The 22,835-nt window shown below is 37.2% G+C and overlaps 1 protein-coding gene across 2 annotated transcripts in view; it reads right to left on the reverse strand.

Moving 5' to 3' along the window:
• The window catches only part of BEAN1 (brain expressed associated with NEDD4 1), a 49,810-nt gene that overhangs the window by 22,798 nt on the left and 4,177 nt on the right, over positions 1 to 22,835 (reverse strand). For both annotated transcript variants that reach the window (XM_062007910.1, XM_062007911.1), the window contains exon 3: positions 16,699 to 16,833. In XM_062007910.1, coding sequence (XP_061863894.1) covers positions 16,699 to 16,833 — 135 coding nt within the window. The remainder of the gene's footprint in view (positions 1 to 16,698; positions 16,834 to 22,835) is intronic.

Here is a 22,835-nt window from a genome sequence, read left to right on the forward strand (position 1 = left end):
TATAGAGCCAGAATGAATAAGATTGGATCACCAGCAGCCTGCAAATTGAGAATGTCAGAAGCAAAGAGAATGTAGCTGCATAGGGGCTCAAAAAATAAATCTTTTCAGATGCTGTGGCTTTAGGGTATTATGTTGATGTCACAGCAGCGTGTATAGGTGCTGCTTCAAATTAACAGGAAAAATCTTCCAATTTTCAGATCTATGGTCTATTTTAACAACGTGATAAATACCGATGCAGGGAAACAGGCTGGAAGTATTACAGCTCATTTTGTGATGGACAATATATTTCTTCCCATATTTTCTCATATACAAAAACCTTTGAACTAATACAATTTTGTAAGCAACACCCTAACCTCCTACTTTATTCAGAAGCTTTGTATTATGGCTTGGAAGTAAGTATGACGAGAATACTGTTTTACCCATTAAAGTCAAGTCACCTTCATACGGTCAGATCAAACTTAGGTTGGTAGTGACTTGACTGTGAAAAACCAGTCATTTTTTTATTTTAAGAAACTCTGGTATTTTAGCAGAGGGGTTGGACTACATGATCTGTTGAGCTCCCTTCCAAAACTTAAGATTCTGTGAAATTTATTCATTTTAAATTATGAAGTTTTGCATTTTTTGTGTTGCATTTAATTATTCAATTGGTTCTGTTGATAAGCCAATTAATCATTAACGTGTTCAAAGGACTTGAAACTCTGGAAAAGAGCTAAGAAAAATGTTATATGCAAGAAAATTCTGAGACTGCACTACTAACTGAACTTCAGGAATTATATCCACCTTATATATACACCTCAAACATTCCTTCTGGAGAGCTTGTGGCTATGTGCTGTTGTTTGTTTAGGACTTTTCCTAGCAAAGTAATTCTATTTATTTTTCCATCCTCATCTAGAGTCTTCTATAGTAGAAACCTACTATATAAATGTAGAGGAATGATAATCTTTGCTCCTTAGAAAATAATGACAACTGAAAAACTGATCTAGCAACTTATGTAAGGAACAAGGTGCTAAGACAGAAACCTGTTAACAAATGCTGGGATCCAAAGATCAGTCTTTAGGAGGTGATATCATATGTGTTATGTCCTGGTATTTTATTCAAGGTGACCTGAATTTTAAAAAAAAAAAGTGTTTTGCAGTGTTTTTAGGCACTTCCATATGAATTATGGTGTTGATGTTACAGAATATACAAAGCTTATAGTTTGACATACATTATCATTTATATCTGTAAAAGCTCAAACAGTATCTGCCTGCATAAATCAAGGAGTTTTCTCATACCACTAAGAAGCAATTTCATTTCCTCAGATTTTTGTCTGAGTAGGACTAGGACTTCTGCTTAGTCTGCTGCGGGAATGTCAATAAAAGCAAACCAGATATTGATTCTTGGGATGATTTCAGTCACCTAGTTTCTTTGTTGCTAAAGGAGACAACAAAATTCAAGAAATTTGGAAAGACCTACAGAAATTAAATTACTCAAATGTCACTATGCAAAAAAATGGGAGGAAACCTCTTTCTTTAAAATCCCTATTGCAGTGGTGTTTCTCCTGCAGTAGCAAAACATTCTGCTTATGTGCCTATATAGCGTATTGTATAGGTTCTACATAGTTCCTCCTTATAAATAATATGATGTTGATAGCTCTTCCATTTGAAATGGTAGAAGAAGGGCTTCACAAACAAATCTGAGTGTATCCTTTAGGAAAGTACATTTATGCATCTTTCTATATAAACTGCAGTTTCAGCATAGGGTAAACAATTGATACTGTTAAAGGTAACTACACCTTCCTCTCTGCTAGGAAATTGCAAGAGGTCCTGGGTTGTTCGCCAAAGAGAAGACAAATGCTAAAAAGGATTGATATTTACAGATGAGTGAAAATGTGTGTATGCTACACCATTTTCTCTCCAGGCAATTAGAAGTCTGTGGGTATTCCTCCCTGTTCTTAAAACTAAGCTATTTATTATTTTAATGAGGATTAAAAAAGAAAAATTCTGAAGGAAATAAAAATTGCAGTTTGCATTGTTCTGCATTGCTACTGAATGAGATTGAGAAGAATAATAGATGCAGATTAAGGCTAGAACAAGAACCTTACCTTTTTCTGTGAGCACACTGTTTCTTAGATTAGACTCCATTTAAATAATTATATGTTATGGGAAAGTTGATTAAATTGTGAATTACAAAGGTTTTATAAATGGCTTTGTAATTAATGGTCTTGCATGTTGCTTGGAACCTCCGTGTTGCACCCTTGACAATGTCTTAACCTGGAACACTGACTGTTTTTGAGGCTAGCTAGTTTTTATGGCCTTTTGAACAAAAGGGAACAGAAAATAGTTCAGTCCCAGGTAATAAATGTGCCCTGCAGGGGTGGTTCTAATAAGACTACCTAAATGAAAGCTCTTTTAGGGATATTGCCTGGATCCATGGGGAGACAAATACCATCCACCACTTTCTTTCAGCAGCAGTGTTCACATCAAAGATGTGCTTTGTATGTTTAGTCTAATGTTAAAGGTCACTGACTGTTGTTCTTGCAGTTTATCAGATAACTGTGATTTCATCTCTGGACACAATTTGCTATTTTAGATGCGGCAGAATGACCTTCCTTTGACTGTTAACCCACCACTGCAGCACAAATTGACTCTTGATTGTTTCCTGAACTCTGCTTGTTAACTCCTAACGTGCCTGTATGCAAACCGTCCTACCTTCTATTAATATTCCTAGTGGAAATGTGTGTGTATAAATTGTTCCTATTTTCCCACTGGAGAAAATGAAATAGAATTTTTGAAAAAAAATATGGGATTCTTGGTGGACAACCTAGTATCTAGGCTGATGTAAAATCCTCTGCTATCTTCTTTCAAGTGGGTGGGCAAATATATGGAGAAAGACATATACAACTTTGTAATAGAAAAGAAGTTCCCTGGTTAAATTAATCACATGTGACTGCTTTCATGTGCAAACTTGGTAACAGCATGAGCTTTGACAATTGTTGATTAACAAATGCAAAAAGGATAACAAAAGGAAAACAAAAAAGGAACCTTCTTCAGTTTCCTCTTATCTACCTTATTTATTCATTTTAACCATGTGCTGGCAGAGAAGATTTACTTTGTTAGGCTCATAATGAGGCCAAGAGTATTCACATGGTGTGATTTTAAGGTGCTTCTAGTCAAATTAACTCAACATATCCTTCCTGCCCAAAAGATATAATTACATTATAGTCTTGCAATGCAGGAGAACCCAGGAAGTCTTTCAATATGAGGGCAATGTAAAGAGTTCACAGTCGAAGAATTTATCCATCTCAAAGAGGCTGCTACACTTAGGCAGTTGTATGCACTTAGTCTTATTTGAACTACTGTTTGCGTGAGATAGCTGGATACACTACTACTTCAATTCTGGTGTGAATATCATAGAGTCATAGATAGAATCATAGAGTGGTAGGGTTGGAAAGGACATTTAGAGATCGTCTAGTCCAACTCCCCTGCAGAAGCAGGTCCACCTAGATCAGGTCGCATAGGAATGCATCCAGGTGGGTCAATGTCTTCAGTTTCTTATTCATAAATAATCAAATTAAGAGACATTCAAAGATTAAAAACAAGTTGACATTTTATATTCTTTGCATTAGTCATTGTTAACAGTGATTATTTTTTTGTGAAGAAAGTGACAGCATGAAAAGAGCTCCTACTTTATATGAGACAGTAGAAATGTGTGTGAGTTAAAGGCAACGCTATTCCAAAAAAGGCTTATTCACGGTAGTGATGTAGCACTTGAAAGTAATAAAAAGGGAAAAAAGGGTGCTTCAGAGTTACTGGAGAAATATCACATCCTAGCAAAATACAATGGGATATATATGTCATCTGCACTGGCCTCTATGTTCATAATGACCTTGCAGTTGAAGACTTGGGGAAAATACCTTCCAACAGCAGCAATAACTTGATCCTTTCATGTTTTACCCGAGTCCAACATCTGGTGAGAGACATGGCTAAAATGTGAGGTCTCCAACAAAGATCGCCAGCCTGTATGAGCATTAGGTGAATGAGTGAGCTAAGTGAACTTTAAGACAACGTGAAAGTCCTGAACGTCAATTGCCTGAAGCAAAAGCCATGCAATGACTGATTAGTTTCCTGAAATTGAACAAAAAAAGCTTAGAAAAGGCATCTGATTTCTCTTCAAAGCAATTGTGTTTTAATACAAACATGAACTCCTGATAGTTATTGTAACTGGAAAGTGAAATACATAAAAAGATGAAATAAGCCTCATATTAAAGAGCCAACAGTGAGTTTTTGATCTGCTGTAGAGACAAGGTGTAAACTCAGAACTACCTTATTGCCACAAAGCAATTCTGAAATATTACTTTACCTTGGAGTAACAGGTGAACAGCCATTTCTCAGAATTTATAAAACCATGAACTTCGCAGCATATCCTAAATATAATTGTACTGGCAAAATGCCCAGTAGAATGGCAATGGGAAGTGGATACTTTTTGATTGTTTTAGGTTTTTTTTTTAATCCAAAGTGCTCACTGTCCTGAAGCTTGAGGGGAAAAAATGAATAGGAAAAATTTCAAATCTCTGCATATATCAGATATTTCCTTTACCTCTTCCTTCTTGCTTTGTGCATCAAAAGTATCTTTTGAGGGGGTCTTAATCAAGAGTGGTGGGGATGTCTTGAAACTATGCCTCAGCAGTTCACTTTTTACAACTTGGAGAAGAAACAGGTCCTACTTTCACTCTAATTGCTAAAGGAATGTGGTTTGGTCTTCTCTTTTGGTTTGGTGGTTTCTGTTGGAAGGTTGTGTGGGGTTTTGTTTTGTGTTTTTTGTCATTTGCAGATGTTTGGTTAGTGGTTTTTTCTTCGTTTTTAGCTACTGAAGATAAAAAGACAGGTTGCAGTCTTTACCAAGGAAGGTATGAATGCTATGTGAAAGTTATAATCCTATTTGAACACCTGCTGCCTTCGAGACAGCTTCTGCGTTGATATTAATTGGAGAAATGTGCTAGAAATGTTAACAAGGATAACCACTGTGTTTTATGGAGTTACACCTACAACTTCATAATGTTAAGCCTGTGCATGTTGTCCTATTACAGTTTGTTCAAAGACTGTATGGAATAAGATACAGTGCAGGGACTTGGACTTTAGATCCTCTATCTCCCTTGTGCTGACAGCATGTGATACAAGAAATATCACATTGTTTGGATTATTAAAATAATTGATGTATTCATATTTACTGTGTCAATACTGTTGTTAAGTCCTTCTGGGGATGAGATCACAGGTTTTTCTAACTAGCAGCTGCTGCATAGTTTCCTAAAATACAGATTTCAGGGTTGGGCCAATGAAGACAGGGTTGATGATAAAACAGATGGCGTCAGTGCTAACAATATACCTGAGCTTGCAAGCACTGACTGCTTGTGAAGGTGTGGGCAACCTTGTTGATTCAGGAAGTGCTAAAACTGTTCAGTGAGCTTTCTAGTTCTGAAAGTTACTGCTCCTATTCATCTCCTTTGTTAATTGGAGATAACTTCTTGTCTGTGAAGAAAGATTAGAGATAGTATAATAATGCATATGTTTATTCTTCATGTTGTCCTTTATCAGTGTTTGATTATCCAAAAACTCTGCAAAGAGAAACATACATCTCAACTGTAAAAAATAACTGTGGCTGAGATGAAAAACAATGAAAAATGTATAATGCATCAATTTACAGTATTTGTCAAGATGATTACCAACTGTATTAATTATGGTCCTATTTCCTCTCATGAATTTAGCAAAAGATTTCTTTCTTTACTCTCTCACTGGCTATGAGGTAAATATCACTGATGAAGCACAGATACTCTGTAATTTCTTTTGCACTACTGTTATATCTGAACAAATCTTCATCAATACCAGTTCCTGAATTATATGGGAGGAATCAATAAACTGACCAGTCAAATTACCTTGTGCACTCACCTGTCTGCTTATCTCTCAATTATTCCAAAACATGTAATTACAAAGAAGCAGACGCTTCACTGAGGGAGGATTCTCAGTGAGCAGGATGTCAGTAAGATGTGCTTGGGAAATGCTGTCATTGTCAAAATTGAGTTCATACCAGTTTTACATGTGCAAGTTTAATGTATGTGCATAATGATCATTATATGAGATGAGATGAGATGAATTATCCATACAAGCACCTAAGTTAGGAACATAACTACAATCATTATTTGAAAGCTTCACAAATTAGATTTGAAATTTGGTGTTTTTTTGTTATGGTTGTAATTTTTTCAGTGAAATGTTTATTTCTCTCCACTGGAGTTTTGGCAAATTGTTTTTGATCTTAATTTTTTTTTTGTAAACCCTAAAAGCAATTTTAAGCACAGAAATGAAACTTCAGGTTTTGCCATGTCTTGAAGTGACAATTTTTACTTCTAATTAATATGTTCCTTCAAAGACAGTATACTTAATCGTCATTATTGATATTGAATTACAAGATTAAACATGGCAGAAGGGTGCTTGAATCTTGTAATAACATGCAGTTGATCTATCAAATTGGCTTTAGACTATTGCTACCAATGGTTCCATTTAGCTTTGTCCACATAAAAATACATTCAACTTCTTTGTCCTAGTAGTTAATACTGAAAAGCCAATAAAAACAGTAACACCTCTTCCTTCTGCTCCAGTACCTTGCAGAGAACTGCTTGTTTAGGGTGGAAAGGAATAAGATGCAGCACATTTAGTCACTGGCCTGTTCAGTTAGATTAAAGACTAAATGAAAAGGTTTAGTTCCTTCTCACACAAAGCAGTCCTGGCTGCAGTGTGGAATTTGGGGCTTAGAGGCTTGTCTCTGGAGACAGACAGGTGAGTTGCAGCCATAGGCTCCATCAGTATGTATGTAACACTTGAATGGAACCTCTTTCTATGGTAGGGATATGGTGACAATTGTGATGGATGCTTTTGAATTAATAGAACATTTCACTGGTCTTGTTTTCTCTACAAATGCTGTCCTTTGGATTCTTATTCAAGCCTATTTAATATGAATACATCAGACCCATGTCTGCCTCCTACAAATGTGTATATACCTGTATTATCAAATGTGTATATACATATATTATCACAAATAGTTGCTATGCTATGATCTCAAATCAAGATTAATATGAAATCAGTTTGCCTAATGTCAGTCTTAATTTTAGCATTCACTTATCATTGTTTAATGAAGAGCTCTTCTTATTCTTATTGGCAATTTCTCCTGATAAAATTGGGTGCTTTTTCACTGCAGCTTAGCATACTGAAGCAAGTTTTTAATATTTCCGTACTGATAGAGGAGGTGCTGACTTTAAGATAATTTTTATTTCCATGTGGTGAATGTCATTTTGCCTGTCGTTCACAACAGCAGAGAGGCAAGCTTCTCACCAATCTCTTCCCTTCTGACCTGGATGAAAGAACTGCTAAAGGGAATGGACTGAGAGCAGAGCTCTCCCCATATAATTCTGATGCTGTAAGTGCCCCATTTTTCTATGTAACAGGTGACATGGCTTTTGGTGAGTTACAGACAAAATCTGTAGACTTATTTTGCGTTGTGCAAGCTCTCTGTTAGGATAAAATAGTGCCCTACACAGTGAGGAAGGTGTGGTTCTTGCTGGATTTTGCAGTGTAATGGACAGTTATGTGACTGGAAATCTACTGCTATATATGCAATGTAGATTTTTCTGTCCCAGTAGAAAAGCTGATGTACCAGGAACCATCTAAAGTCTAAATGCCTGCCCCCTCTTCAAAGGGAAGGTGTGGTATTAGTGCTAAAGAGTAACATTACCTCACACCAAATCGGGTGTTGCCATCTCTCATGAGACAAGTCCATTTTTCAAGCACCAAACAATAAATGAAATGTGAACAATTTTAGTATATTGAGACTGTGACCCCTTTTTATGGCTTGTTCGGTCATGAAATCCTATGCTGGCCTCTATTAGTAAAAGCATGATCCAATTTTGTCAAAAGAACACTTTATTGTGGGCCTACTGAAAGGGCTGGCAGCGTTCAAATTGCATTGCAGTCTTCTGAGGACAGATGGTTGTACTGAGGCTGTGAATAGACACACCAATGCATTTGAGTAGAGTGGTACTTTAACTGAATGTGCTTCATAAGTCAACAACGAAAAGGGCAATACCTTAAATCTGTTTCTCTTTGAATTGACTTGTGATTTAAATGAAACCCAACTGCCAGTTTCTGTGGCACACATCTACGTCTTGCGCTGTGTTAAGTCACACTCTAATTCTGCCTATTTTTCCTGTTTGCTTAAGATGGGCAATTATTTCTAATGACTCTTACATGGTTTATGTGAAGATACAAAAGAGGAAAAAGGAGACTTACTATGAAAACATGATTTGTTTCTGGTTTTGTCTTGATGCTTTCATCTCTCCTTTAGTGGAGATTACTGTGCTATTTATTCTTTCAGGTGAAAGTCTGGCAGGTCTGTTAGATTTTTGATATTTTGATTTATATTCCTTAAGAAATGGGAAATATAAGTAACACTCCTGTACTATCTTTGTGTATTTTGCTTTTGTCCTGAGGATGTTTCTTTTTTCCAGCCAACAAAAATTAAGGTGTTGCATTATACCTGCCTCATTCGTGCATTTTTATGATCAGGTAAACTTTCTGTCCTTGTTAACTGTAATTCCACAAAGCATTTCCAGAACAGGGTACTTTGCAATGTCCATGCTGACTGTTATCTCCAGTATAGTACTTGGGTCAAAAAATATTTGGAGCCCAACAGAAGCTTGTGGTCTGACCTCATTGTATTTTATTAAAGTGATGAATCTGTCTTGTATTTTCATTGACTGAGCTCTTTGTAACAATTATGTGCTTCTACATGTTTCTGCTGTACTATATCATAAACTATATTCCTAGTGATGAGAATGAGAATTCCTGCAGCAAAGTTTGTGTGAAAAGGAGCTAGCTGACAAGCACAGGGATACACACTTTATTCTCTTGGTATTAAACTAGTTTCAAGAAAGAGAAATGCATCTCTGCACTGCTGACACTGAGCCAACAGTTTCAGTCTGAGAGGAGGAGAGAGAACAATGATATTTGTAATCCCCTGCTAAATGCAAATAAGTTCTGTGTTTCTTTCTTCTGGAGATTGCTTTCCTGAGTCAGTGGAGTTCATTTACATTTTGGTGACATCTACAAGAATTTTGCCAACACAGCTTATTACTGCAAACATTGTGTCAGTTCTGACATTCCTCTTTCCCGGGAGAATCCCCAGAATGGCTCTTTTTGTTCTTCGTAGCAGACTTGCAGCTTCACTAGCAGAGGTACACAGAAAGCAATGCCAGCCTTAACCACTCCTGTCCCTCATCCGGTACAGCACCACTCCCTGAGTTAAGCCAACACAACTTTTTATGGCTATGGTGTGAAGCACACTGTGTGAGTAAAAATCTTCCCCATATCAATTTCATTCTGGAAGTAGAACCAGCTCCCTGATTTTGCTCCTAGAACAGACACAGGATTGGTTGGTCCCCCAGGCCTTGTTTCTAGAGCAGATGCATGAACAGCTATGTTGACCCAACTCTGGAGAGTCACACTGCAGTAGTGGGGCTTACCTATGAACACCAAGCAGATCCAGCTCCCAAATCGGCATGTGAAAATGCCATGGAAAACACAGATTAACTCTGTAATTGCACTGAAGTCTGTTACAAAAGGATGCTTAATTTTCAGCAAAGACTTTTTCTTCCCCCCGTGTAACTGTTACAATAAGTGCAGCATTACAAAGATAGTGAAAGACTTATGAGTGCTTTAGGCCAGAAGCATTGTCTAAGTTACACCATGAACTCTTTAGTCTTCCTTTCGCGTATCACTGGTTTGTGCATTTCTCTGACTCTCCCACACAGAAGGACTGAGGGGATTACTTCTGCTTCCTTCCTTGGAGAAGGATGTCATCAGCGTTTCATTCATTTACTAGTTCTGTGAATTACTGTTGTTCATGAGAGTCTTCAATGCTGTTCAGTAAGACAGAGAAGAAGAATATTTTGTTGTCTGTCATTACTTTTTTTTTTCCCTACCCTGCTTATGTGTTTATATACAATATGTATTTCTTTGCCACTTTTCTGTCTGGAACAAAGCCTGGCAGCTATAAACACTTCTCTGGGAATGTCATGAACAACCCTCTTCTGTTAGTCACTCAGATGAAACCAACCAAATTATTTTAGTCATGGCTTAAGGCATATTTGAGTTTAGGATTTCAAGGAGGCTTTAGGCCCCTTGGCCCTGATGACTGTTTTCTATTTGCTCTATATTTTTCATCTTATTCTCAATTCTACTGCACATAGTGTTTTCCCCTAACTCATGGTCAGGATGATTGTGCCATTTCAGGAAGATCTGGCATTGGAGTCTCTGCTTGACAGTTACTTGATCATACTCTTTTCTTGCTGCTACTGATTTCCATTAGCCGTTGCTAACTTCTCTAGGTCAAAGACAAAGGGTGCCAGAGCCATACAGGCTTGCCTTTTATGTTTACTGTATGCCAGAATTTGTAGATAGATAATACAGCCTTAAAAAAGGCACGTAGGTAATTTGAGACACTAAAAGATAGCGAAAATCTTTGTATACATATAAGCTTCTATGCCAAATGGTTGGCTCAAAGGACTGGAAAAGTATTAGGTGAAGGCAAGTACATCTTAAGTGCTACAAGTCAACACTATTTTGCTGAGTGTATTTTCTGAGAAATGTATGGTTAACCCTTGAGCAAAGATTATACATTTGATTTCATCTTATGGCAAGGGAAATATTAGCTTATTTTCTCAACTGGAACAAATCCATGCATTGCTTCTCAGGGCAGCTTCCCCTGAGTATATGCAGTACAATGCTTTTGCTAAGACTTAGTAGTGGTTCTACTTCTAATTCAAGAGAATTTAACAACAAAAAATCACCACCAGTCAAGTTAAGAAAAGACGGCACAAGAAAGAGAAAAGGAGAGAAAGAGACATACAAGAAGGCTTTTTTTTTTTCTTGTGGTGAATTCTGGCTGACTGATACAGGAAGGAACAGGCAAATATATTCATACTTGAAATACATTTTAAATAGTTCCATTTCTTTCCCATTAGGCTGAATTTCATGGTAGTTGCACACTAAATGAAATAGTTTTATGTCGCTGTTTTGCTGCTTAAATGCTAAAATTAAGCTCATGCAGTAAGCTAAGGAAGCTATTTTGCCCCTGAAAGTCAAGATAACTAGGGGGGGGGGGGGGGGGTAAAAAGTAACTGAATTGTTGGGATTTATAAACCTGCAATATGAAAATAATACTAGTTTTATTTTTTCTTTCTATGTTAGGGCACCTCTCTACAGAGCAATGTTTATTTATGTATATGCACCCATCACTTGTTAGTGAGCATACACTGTTTATTGTGTAACAACCATCTCTGAATACACACATATAGCTTGTAAAGCTGTTGTTGATTACAGTGATGCCATTAACAGCTTTTTAGGAATATCAGAGGTATGGCTCAACACACCAACTGGTACTTTTATTACTTACATATCATAATGCCTACTAGCCATGGTTAAGAAACTAGACGTGTGAGATGCTATAAAAAGAAAAGATTCCCTTCTCTCTTTTCACTGTCTCAAATAGGAAACATTGAACATCTCTGCCATTTTCTCATCACTGGATTAGTAATAATGTCAAGAGTTCCAGTGTGACTGGACTGTTCACAATAGTGGTGGATACCCTCAAATACCATGGCCTCATTCTTGTCTTAAAGCAGTGGGCCATGAGATTTCAGTGAGCTACATGATAGTAATACTGGTATAGTACAGTTGCGAAAGAGCTGTCAGGTTTTTTCCCCCCTTTTCCTAGGTATTTTTTTCTGAACTCCTTTCTCAGCATCTCTTCTTCTTTTGCCCTTCCCATTTCTGAGATCCTGCTGACCTGCATAGCTGATAAAAAGCTGTTTCTTACTCTAAATGCATACCGAGACCACACAGCAGGTAGTGGTTACTGATACAGGGAGCCTCCACTATAGACACTATTGTAGCTGATTTTGTAAATGCAAGAAAAAAAGGTTCACACTTAGTTCTCTCCCAATGCCTAAGTATGTGAATCCAGAATATTAGGTTAGGCATTAATGACACAGTGGGCAGGAGGTGATTTGAAAGTCATTTCCCTTTCACTCTATCATTAGTCTGATTCCACGGTTGATGTAGCACTAGTGTTTTAAGTACATCTTGCACATTAGCTACTGACAAATCCAAAATCCTCTGCAGGGAAAGTACATGCATAGTGAGCATATATAACAGATGGAGGAACTTGGCCATTTATATCTCTGATTAAAGAAAAAAGCCTCAGACCAAAAGAGAAAACTGTTGGACAAATAAACTTCTAATGGGTATCGTACAGTAAAGTGTTTTGTTTTCAAACCTGCACAAAGCGCAACCTTTCATGCTTTCAGATTCTGTAATCTGAAGTTGTGTGTTTGTTTAAAGGCCTGAATACTCACACCAGAGCTGCAAGTTTAAACCTAAATACCATCAGAGAGGATCTAGTCCAGTCCAAAGCAAAGAACCACTATTCCTTTGATTCTGCTTTGATTCATTTTTAAGAACTCTAATGTTGAGTGGAATGATTGACTGATGTTCAGATTGATGGGATAATTTCTTTGGGGCAATAGGAAAAACGTCCTTTTACTTTGGTGGCTATATTTTACTACAGTTCTTCTGGCTATCATATTAGATGACAGGTGAGTCTGACTTACATTTTTCTTCCAATTGTATCAAATGAAGTTGCATGTCATCAGCTTTCCAGAGAATCCCTGTGTACTTGTTGTCCACCAAAAAGTTAATGGTCTCAAAAGATGATGATGTACTTTTCTATGAGTTCAAACAACTCCAAGTACCTACATCCTGCCTGTAGGTATTTTCTGGGGAGTGAACTGTAATGCTTTTCAGAAGCACCCAAACGGATTCTCCTTTTCCATTTTGATGCATGACTGGAAGTAAAATTACTGTACAGATTTTTCAACGTGGTTCCAAAAGATATTAGTGTGCTCTATGGTATATATGCTGCATAACTACTAGTTGTCATATAGAAACAATACTGTTACGCTTGTTGAGCTTTACTGAAAGGTATCTTGGGTTTCTAGAAAGCCAGAGGTGGGATAAGCAAGTAGGAAAAAATTAAAATAGCGAAAGCAAACCAAAATAACCCAGTAAAGCATGTTATCAGCACTGAAAGTCTTTTTGGGCTTTGAGAAACATTCCATATAATGAATTTAAGAAACAGACCTCTGAATGCTATGTGACAGTGTCACCAGCTGCTTGGCAATGTAATTAATTGATCCTATCACAAAAGTGCTTTGCTAATTACATGGAAAATGATCTTGTGAGTAGTACTCAAGAGGGTTCATTTGCTGTTGCGTTGAGTGCTGTGCAATATGCTTGTGTGTTCAAGTCTTCCGTTAGAAGCAGGGACTGTGATCCAAGTAACATTTATAGACACTTCCCTCTAACCTATAGTACAATATGTGGACCTCCTGTGTACGTGGAAATTTTCACCTGTCTGAATACTAATTTTACATTATGATTTATTATAAGAATTATAAGGTTACACCCCATTCAAAACACCTGCTTAGCATCCATTGAGGCATTTTTAGTCAAGGCATAATATATTGTGTGGCAGAAGTATGGACTATAGCTTTTGTTTGTGTTTAAAAATAGCCCAATTAACAGCTGTCATTCCTGTTAATTCATCTTACCTATAGGTAGTAATGAGCTCTCTTGCACACTAGTAACGTGCATTGATAAATATGCAGACTAGAGAGGACACTGCTGACTACCACCATTTTGACTCAGAAACTATTGTCAGCTTTTGTCCTTGAAGAAATTTAGCAGATCAAAATTTTCTTTTGAAATTTGTGTGCACTGAGTGTGGGGGAATGTAGATGTAGCCTTTCAACATATGTGGGAGATGATGGCCATATATTTTTTACTAATAATGGTTTGATAACTCTACCTCTGTAGTATGCTACACTTGCCTTTTGTTAAAAAACAAGTTTAAGTGACTTAATGCTGCTTATAAAAATTTTTAGGTTGTTGAAATAACCACATGAAAGTAAATTTCTACTATTTTTTATATATGTGTAAAAAATAATTTTCAACTTAAAGTGTTACAATCCTCCTATCTCTGAAAAAAATCAAAATATAAACCCAACATACTTATGTGATAGATCTATTTGCATTTTTAATTGGGTCCCTGAAACAGCATGACAAATTGTCCAAGGACACAAAATAAATGGGTTGGTTGTAAGATAGACAAGCTTGAAAGGTGTCTATTGCTAGTGCTTTAATGGGAAAAAATGCAATAAGGGTATCTTCTTGATACCTGTTTTTTACTACGTATGGGCTTCTCATGAAGTAGATGAAGTTTTCCTTGGCAAAAAAAAAAAAAAAAAGAAAATGAAATTTCTGAATGGAGATGCCATAAATTTGTTCCATTTACCTTACAGTTAAAGATGAGAAAGAATAATGGCAAGTAATATGTAAAAGCTTGTTATTTTTATTTATGTTTTATGGCTTAAGGGTGAGGTACTATAAATGACTGTTGCCTTCAGTGGGTATCACAGGTTCTTAGCTCTTGCTAGGAAATCCTGAAATGTATTAGGATGAAAAAGACTGACTGACAGAAAGCATTTAGTAACCTACGGGCTAAATGTTTAAGTATTAGTATTACAAAGGCAGAAAGTTTGAAATAAGAACAATGAGTATTTCAAGTGGAGTGTCTCTACCTTGCACATATATAGAAAGAAAATTAATAAAGATAATACATATATTTTTACATATATGCACATCCATATATACACATTATATAACATTACCTATAGATTAGTCACAAAGGGGTTAACACACAAGTACTTTTTTCTGGTGCTCATTTTGGCATGTGTTTAGATATGTTTTCCCAATGCCAATGCAAACTGCCTGTGGAAATCTGTCAGCTTTTGAATTTCATCTGGCTCTGTCACTGCCTTGTCCCTTATTATTAGGTAGCAGTGGTATTCTGGACTGAATGTAGTATAAGCAGTATGAAACTGAAGGAAACGGTACACCAGATCTAATTGCATACTCATTCTGTGTAGGTTTTCTGCTGGTGCTGATCTTCTAACAGGTCTTGATGTTATTCAGCAAGACTGACACATAATAGAGGTGCTTTGGCACTTGTCTCATCTGAAGCATTTCTGTGTCTACGAAGTATATATGAAGTGACAGATGTTAGTGCCTCACTGGATGACACTGCTCTCAGGTTCATCTGTGAATAGCAAATCCGCCCTTCCATTGAAAAATAATGAATTTTTCCTCTAGGCAATTCCTGATTTGTGTGTGCTTCTGTAACCATTGCAAACGATTTGTTGGTTTTATGTTTTTGAGCTCTTAACTACTGTAATGTGTTCAGTGCAAACCTGTGACCATTTATCTCCATTTTGTCAGCCATCGTTGTAGGTTTTTCTTACTAGCACTGAATTGGCAGCTTTGCATTTAGACAAACTATGTATTTACATATATTAGAGAGTTTCTTGCCACTCACTACTTACTTCATGCACATATTTATAGAAGGGCAGAAAATAATGCATACTTTTGTGATGTAAATGAAAAGATTTTCATGTAATTCAGGCAAGATGCAAGACAAGCAAAACTGATGTGTCCCTACTAAACCTACCACAACTACACCCAGTAGTTTTCTTAGATAAAAAACAAACCACATGCAAGTACCTGTCAATCTACTCTCCCCGTTGTAACTTGATGGTCTTTTTGCAAAATTGCAGCTATGTTCTTCTGTGTACAATGTTACGTTAACTAAAAACTCCCAAGTCTGCAAATGTTTTTGGCAAGTAATTAGTGACAGTAGTATGTAATCTGTACTCTTTGTACCAGGTAGAATACAGGTCCAAAAGTAATTTGCCACCTTAGCTATTATTAGTTACAAAATAAGTATGTTAAAAGGAAAGTTTTGGAGTTAAAACTGCAGCTTGAAATTAACAAGTGAACATAAGGAAGAAAAAGTCAGAGCAGAAAAAGCTGAGATGGTTACATCACCAAGTTTGCTAGTAAACAGTAATTGCTGAGATTACAACACACTTTTCTCTCTCGGAAATCCTGCAACTTATCTTTCAACTCATTTGCAACACGTATGGTTTTAAAACAAACAGCTAGAACTATCTGCCCTGTTTACAAAGTGACTGCTTTAAATACACAAGTATCTCTGACTTGTCAGTAACTCTTACCTCTGCCCTGCCTAAGTATTATTTAAGTAACCTGGCAGTTTGTTTGTTTATTCATATTAACATTTACAAATGCAGAGTGCCTAGCCAGCACTCACTGCTCTGCAGAGCTGCTGTTGTCTAATTGTTTCCAGCAATAGCAACTGCCTTTTTTAGGCTTTTTTTTCCCCTTTCTCTGTGCTCGTCTGGCATTTCAGAGCAGCAGCCTTCAAAATGCATTAGGTTAATGTCTTTTGAGCTTGACCAAATCTTCTGTTCCCAATACTGCTGATATTTGTCTACTATTCTAGTTGAAATCAGCATGCAGTATAAATGATTTAGTCATTCAAACAAATAAACCTCTAAATATGCACATCCTTGTAACAGCAAAGCCAGATCAAATCTAATGTTTAGATGAGTACGTTACTATAAACACTGATTTGGTGAGCTAATGGATTCCTATTCATAGGATGTTGTGTCATGATTTAGGAAAGTGAAGGTTAACTCACTTGAGCATGTTAGTTTGATGGACATGTAGTCTCTGCCACAATCCTTCTTATAGTGACAGCGCAGCCAGTTTAAGAGGCAGAGTCCATCACCACACTGTAGTTCTTCTTTTTTACACGGCAGAATGCTCTGTTCATCTGTAGGGAGAAGAAATAATAGATGACTTTGTGTAACAAGCAACTCCTTCCTGAGCAACAATGCCATATGTCTACTGAAAGTCAATCTTCCTGCTTTTGAAAGGCCCGAGTGGATGAAAACACTCTCCCCTCTTTGTCAGATGTGAAAAGGGTCTGACTCAAACAGTTATTTCCTATACTGTTGTTGCTGATCATTTAAATAGTGTTTGATACAGGTGAGGTCTAGGTACAGCATACCAAAGAAATCATAAGGGTACCATGTCTCTGAGGCACCTAGCCTTCTGCCTGACTTACATACTTTAACATCCAAAACAATCCATCTTTGTCCCAGCTTAACACAGAAAATGGATAAAAAAAGGGGTGGAGTGGGGGGATGAGCTCTGCTCTCTTGCATAAACCTGAAGGACTGCATTAAAGGGCTTCTCAGCTCTAGGTGTGACTCTCTCATAATCCCTTTCCAGTTTGACAATTAAGGGTAGGAGCTCAGTCTGATAGAGTTGGGAAAGATTTAAAAAATAATTTTAATAAAGCCTTGGGTAAACTTATGGAGGTATAAACTCTGGTTTGCTTTGCAAGACATTAAGTCTTCTACAGGAGGATCTGCAGCTCTGCATGAAGCCAAATCTTTTGAAAGCCAAATCAGTTGAAAGATTGAAGCCACTTCCCAGGACTACTGTTGATTCTTGGGGGCTGAGTAGAGAACTGAATGATTGATGTCTGCCTAGAGAGAAGTGAAAAGAGTAATTTTATCTTGTCCTTTGGTAGTGTACTATGGTTCCTTTTATCTTTATGCATACACACATGCATGAACAGAAATTTCCAACTCACAAAGGAGATATGACACCAGCCTGAGCCCTGTAACTTCAGAGAATTGAAGGTTCAGGCCATGATAATATTCACCTGTGCAAAACAGATTTACACAGGAAGTCGGAGTGCTGGTGAAGAGTGTCATCACTTGTCATATCTGAACAGGATCACCCCTTCCTAGTCGAAAAGTTCTGAGGGAATGCCTGAGGAGAGAGTGATCACAGCAAATGCAATGCCAACTAGCAAAGGGGTTTAGCTTTCACTGGCTACTCAAAGTAACTGTTCTGTTGGATATCTGTAAACATTTTCTACAGATCTTGTAACATAAAAGCCCTGGTTTACTTTTCACTTTATGGGCTCTATACTGAAAGTAGTTTAAAGATAAATGCCTCTTCTTTCTCATCCAGAAAGTAATGCTGTGCTTTCTGTTGCTGCTAGTTGTTGTTGAAGTGTGTAAGTCACTTTGAGATACGGTCTTTATAAAAATGCTAAAAGAAACCACGGTGATGTTTTATTATCTTCAGGGAAAACCATTAAGATTGTAAGCTATAAGAAGTTATGTAGGCAGATTCAATTTTTTTGGACTGAAAAGCAGTGGGGGACAATGATGGCTTAAAAAAAAAAAAAGTTATGTGATTTAGATGTGCATAACAAAGAAACCTATGCAAAACAATATAAAGAAGAGAGATTCTTATCTCTTTGGTAACTTCTTATGCTCTTCAATTCCTTAGTATTTTTTCACTGATGATAACTGAAGAAATTTACAGCCATCCTAAATCACAGAACAGACACAAGATGTTATTTCTACACTATCAAGATACCTTGATACTACCTTTAGCCCTGCATTTTACCATGCTGTATTTTGGGAATTGTAGCTTTACATGCTTGAAAATTTGAGAAAAAAGTTATTATTTCTATCTCTATAGATGCTCCAGTACTCATGAAGTGTGTTCTTAGGTCTCCAACTTTGGGAAAATTTCGAATTTATGGCTTGCTTCCTTCAGTAGAAACATTGTTTTTTAATCAGAAGCATAGAAATGTAGCTCTGAATGTAGCTTTAAAAAGTTTACTTTAGACTTCTATGAGGTTTTTAGACATCTTTCAGTTTGGCTGACAGGATCAAGTTGCAAAAGTGCGGTTTTCACTCGTGTTTCCATTTAGGATTAGGCTATTCTAAAAGCAAAGATTCTTCTAAAAGTGTCTATGTTTTCACAAGATTTTTGGTGGTGATATTCTGATTTTGTGCTCTCTAAATATTGGAACCGTTTCTGATGAGGACTGATTCTAAAAAAGGTACTGTACAGCATTCACCCCAGTGCATAATAGCATGAATACATGTAACTGCTTTTTCAATCTATTATTGAATGTTCCCTGTTCTTTCTAAAGGAACATCTGATTCTACAAATGCGTTTAGTGTGAGGACCATGATGATTAGCGTAGTTTAGCATCCCCTTCAAATGATTAATAAGTCATCCCAAATAGCTACTCTTGGTTGCTGCTCTTTGCAGTCTGTGTGTTCTTTCTCCAGCACCGAGTTCGAGGCCAAAACAGAAATCACTCTGGATTCACATTCCTCTCCTGATGTGTCTCTGAGGCAGAGTTATAATTACAATACAAAATGACTAAATATTATTGGGCTACTTGTCAACATGGCACCTGTAATAAACTAGGAGTTTTAATTTGTCATTCAGAGCTTTTATTGTCTCTTCAATGCTGTAGGGTTTTTATATTTGTTTGCTGAACAGAGAATGAGGATTGCACAGTAGGCTGCCTAATCATTGCACCTTTAGAAGCAAGTTTCAGGGCCGTACCTTAAGATGACAATAAGGAAACATAGTTTAGAAATTTCTAAAAACTCAAGTCTCTTCTGCTCTGCATTGGGCTTTGCATGACCTACTTTATAAAAAAAAAAAGTCTTCTTGCTAGTTGTTTGGGCCAATGCTTACATACTGTGTGTGTTTGGAGAGTGAAAATGGCCATGGTGTATCTTAGTAGCCCAACTCGTAAGTCATCAGAAATGGGGAGCATTTAGCCTAAAATACTGAACTCTGCTAATAAGAGGAGATAGTTAAGTGTGGATTAGAAGCAAAGTTCAATATGAGGTTGTCTTAGCAAGAACTAATCTTCCAGCTCTGACTAAATAGCTTGCAATCTGCTGAGTCCTCTGCCGTATACTGTATTACTTCTCTGAGAGGATCTGGGATCTTTTTGGTAAAGCTCCTCTCTTTAAGATCCTGGGTCCTTGCTGGAGAAATCCCTGCTCTAATCCATTCTCTAAACTGGGGCCTGGTTTTGGTGTTTAAAAATTGAAGGCACACGTTAATTGATTTAGAGTGACTCAGAAAGCTGTCCTTCTGACTATTTAACTTTCTGATGCAAAAGATGTCATTTCCAGAGTTCCCCAGTGGAAAGGGACCCACCTGTACTTGTGATCTAACTAGCAAAACGTTATGGGACAGATGTAGTTACTTTTCTGTACAAAGTAAATGGGAACAGAAAGTTGAGGTTAAGTGTCACTTCAGAATACTTCTATCAGGTCTGAGCCTGATGGATGACAGGTTATCTGTGGACAAATAATTCAGCTACATAAAATAATCATATAAAAAAGTAAAAGCAGAATAAGTGTTCTGGAAATTGTCTTGCAGCAAGTGTGTTCCTTCAGCCCCAAGCTCAAAGACAGATATGAGATTGGAGAAAGATGGGGAAAAAAAAAAATGCTCCAAGAGAAAATAGTGCAGCATCTTGTTAGCAAGAGTCAATGCTAAGTAATGGAGAGATACTAATCCAGGAGAGCCTTGCTTTCTCCTTAAATTGCTATGTCATCTAAAGCAATTCGGTTTTCTGCCAACTCTTTTTTCTCTTCCCACTGTTTGTGTAATCTAGACACCTGCAATCTGAAAGGACAAGAGCAGTTATTTTGTGCAGGACCTCACACAACAAAACTTCAGTTGAAGTTGTGTATTTTAAGCAGAAGTAATTCTGTAACAATTTTGCAGCGAATTCAAAATAAAGCTAGGATGCTCAAAACCTTTGAAGATCAGATGCTTGCAGAGCTGCTTCTTTTCAGCCATGAAACTAAAAAAGTAAGTGCCAACAGGAGAGATTCAAAAGTAAAAAAAAAAAACCAAACTGCATGTATTTCACTATTTCTTTTTATAGTATTTCTAACGAAGAAAGAAAACAATTGCTAAAAGGAAGAATCCTCCTTTTAATGATATAAGTACAGAGATTAACATGCTTGTGACTAAAAACAGCAATTAAAAGATAAGAAACTTAGAATTAAAGAGGCCAAAGGAACAAAGTGTCATAGAAGCCCTATTTGCATTAAGAACAGACAATGAACAAGTGGCTTTGGCTTGAGTGTCCTCCAGTAAATTATTTTCACACAGGTCCTTGAAGACTGTAGGTGTCTGTGTCATATAATGTCATTATTCTTAAAAAACAGTCTGAGGGATTTCAGGGAGTTCTAGCAAGATCTGTATTAACTCTTGGAGCTAAAAATCACTGTTTGCATAAATGCTGTCAAAGCCAACTGGATTGCTTGCTTCTGCCAGCTCTGAATTTAAGGCCACATTCAGAGAGACTCTAAGTAGGCTTTACAAAAGCTCATAATCAATTAGGTGTCCACCTCTCCTTGAAAGTTGCTCTGCATCAAGATGCCTGGGCATCTACTGTATTTTTAGGTGCTTAAACATGTACTTCAAATACAATTGTTATATTATGAAATGCCAAATTGCAAGAGTTAATAATGTTCCGCACCTCTAAAATATGTCATCTCCTTACTCTTTTCTGAGAGGTTTCTCAGTATGGCTGCTTCTTCCAATTTGATGAGAACCCCTTCAAAAACTAAAGCTGCTTTTCTGTTTGTTAGGGAGCAGAGTTGGATTATAACTTGCATTTTTTAGTAGTAGTTGTACAGGAATTAATTCTGATCTATTATTCTCTCCACTAAATAAAATACTCAGGAATAGGATGTAGGAGTTGGGAAAGGCTGCAGAAACTAAAGCATTGAGTCAGTAGTTATGGTGGAAATGAAAAATTTAGAGTTATCAGTGTACATCCTCAAGGCTTGGAGAGAAATTGATACCATCCTAGTGCAGATTCCAGTCTAATAAATAAAAGCTCAAAAAATCATTCTTGATGTAACAGATGATTTCAAGCCATCGTTAAATAAATTGATGGCAGAAAGATACTGAGCTGGATATGACTTATTTTAGGGGATAAGAACGGAGAATTCTGAGGTGTTGTTTGTGGTTCTGAAGGCATTTGAACATCCTTCCCCTCTGCGTATTTGGGAGTCATTAAAACCTGAAGTGCAGCAGGGAAAACTGTAGGGAGATATAGGGTATGCCTTTAAGGAAAGAGAGATGGGGGCCTCTTTGGTGCCTTCAGAAAACATCCACACTTTGAAGAAAAATAAAGAGCAGATTATTCTGGGGATTAAATTTTGCTATGAGAGGAAGCAACTACAACATGTGTTTCCCTCACTGCCTGGCATTGCAGACTTACATGGTTTCTGGCATTCTCTGTTAGAGGAGAGGCTGGTAACGGATGGTAGATGTTGGTGCTTTGATCACTGACTCTTCTCAAGGCAACCCACAAGTGCAAGGGAACATACTGCTGTGGGGTACAGAAGTCAAGGTGCGTATTTATTTGTTTGTCTCAACTTCCTGACATAATGTACTCTCTCGTGGACATCAGCTCACAGGAGAGCTGTCACGCACGGGCTTGAAGCAATCTCTTGTCTTTCTGTTTGTCACAAATCTGGTGCAGCAAATAGAACCCATGTAAGATACTTGCAGAGACCAAAATCGCTCGGTTGCTTTATGAACTGAGGCACTGAGCTCCACCTGTCCAAATGAATGTGAAGTTATGTTCATTGAGTACTGGCCTCTAGAAAACTGTTAAACTGGATGAGTTTGGAGATTATTCTGGGAAAAACAGAAGATTTACCATCAAGAACAAATGCTACAGACTAAGGAGTCTGTAGCAGTGAAGAGAGCGTTTTATTCTTGCTGTGTACAAAAAGACTTCCTTGTTTATGAGTAGAAGTTTATTCCACCTTCCATCATTGTCCTGGGGTCTCAGAGCACAGCTAGCAGTGCTGTAGTCAATGACAACACAGCTGGTAGCCAGCTGTGCTGTTACTGCCTGTTAGCTGAATGCTGAGGGAGAGCATCCAAAGTGTCTACTCA

The sequence above is a fragment of the Colius striatus genome, chromosome 14 (assembly GCF_028858725.1).
Source record: "Colius striatus isolate bColStr4 chromosome 14, bColStr4.1.hap1, whole genome shotgun sequence".
Lineage (NCBI taxonomy): Eukaryota > Metazoa > Chordata > Aves > Coliiformes > Coliidae > Colius > Colius striatus.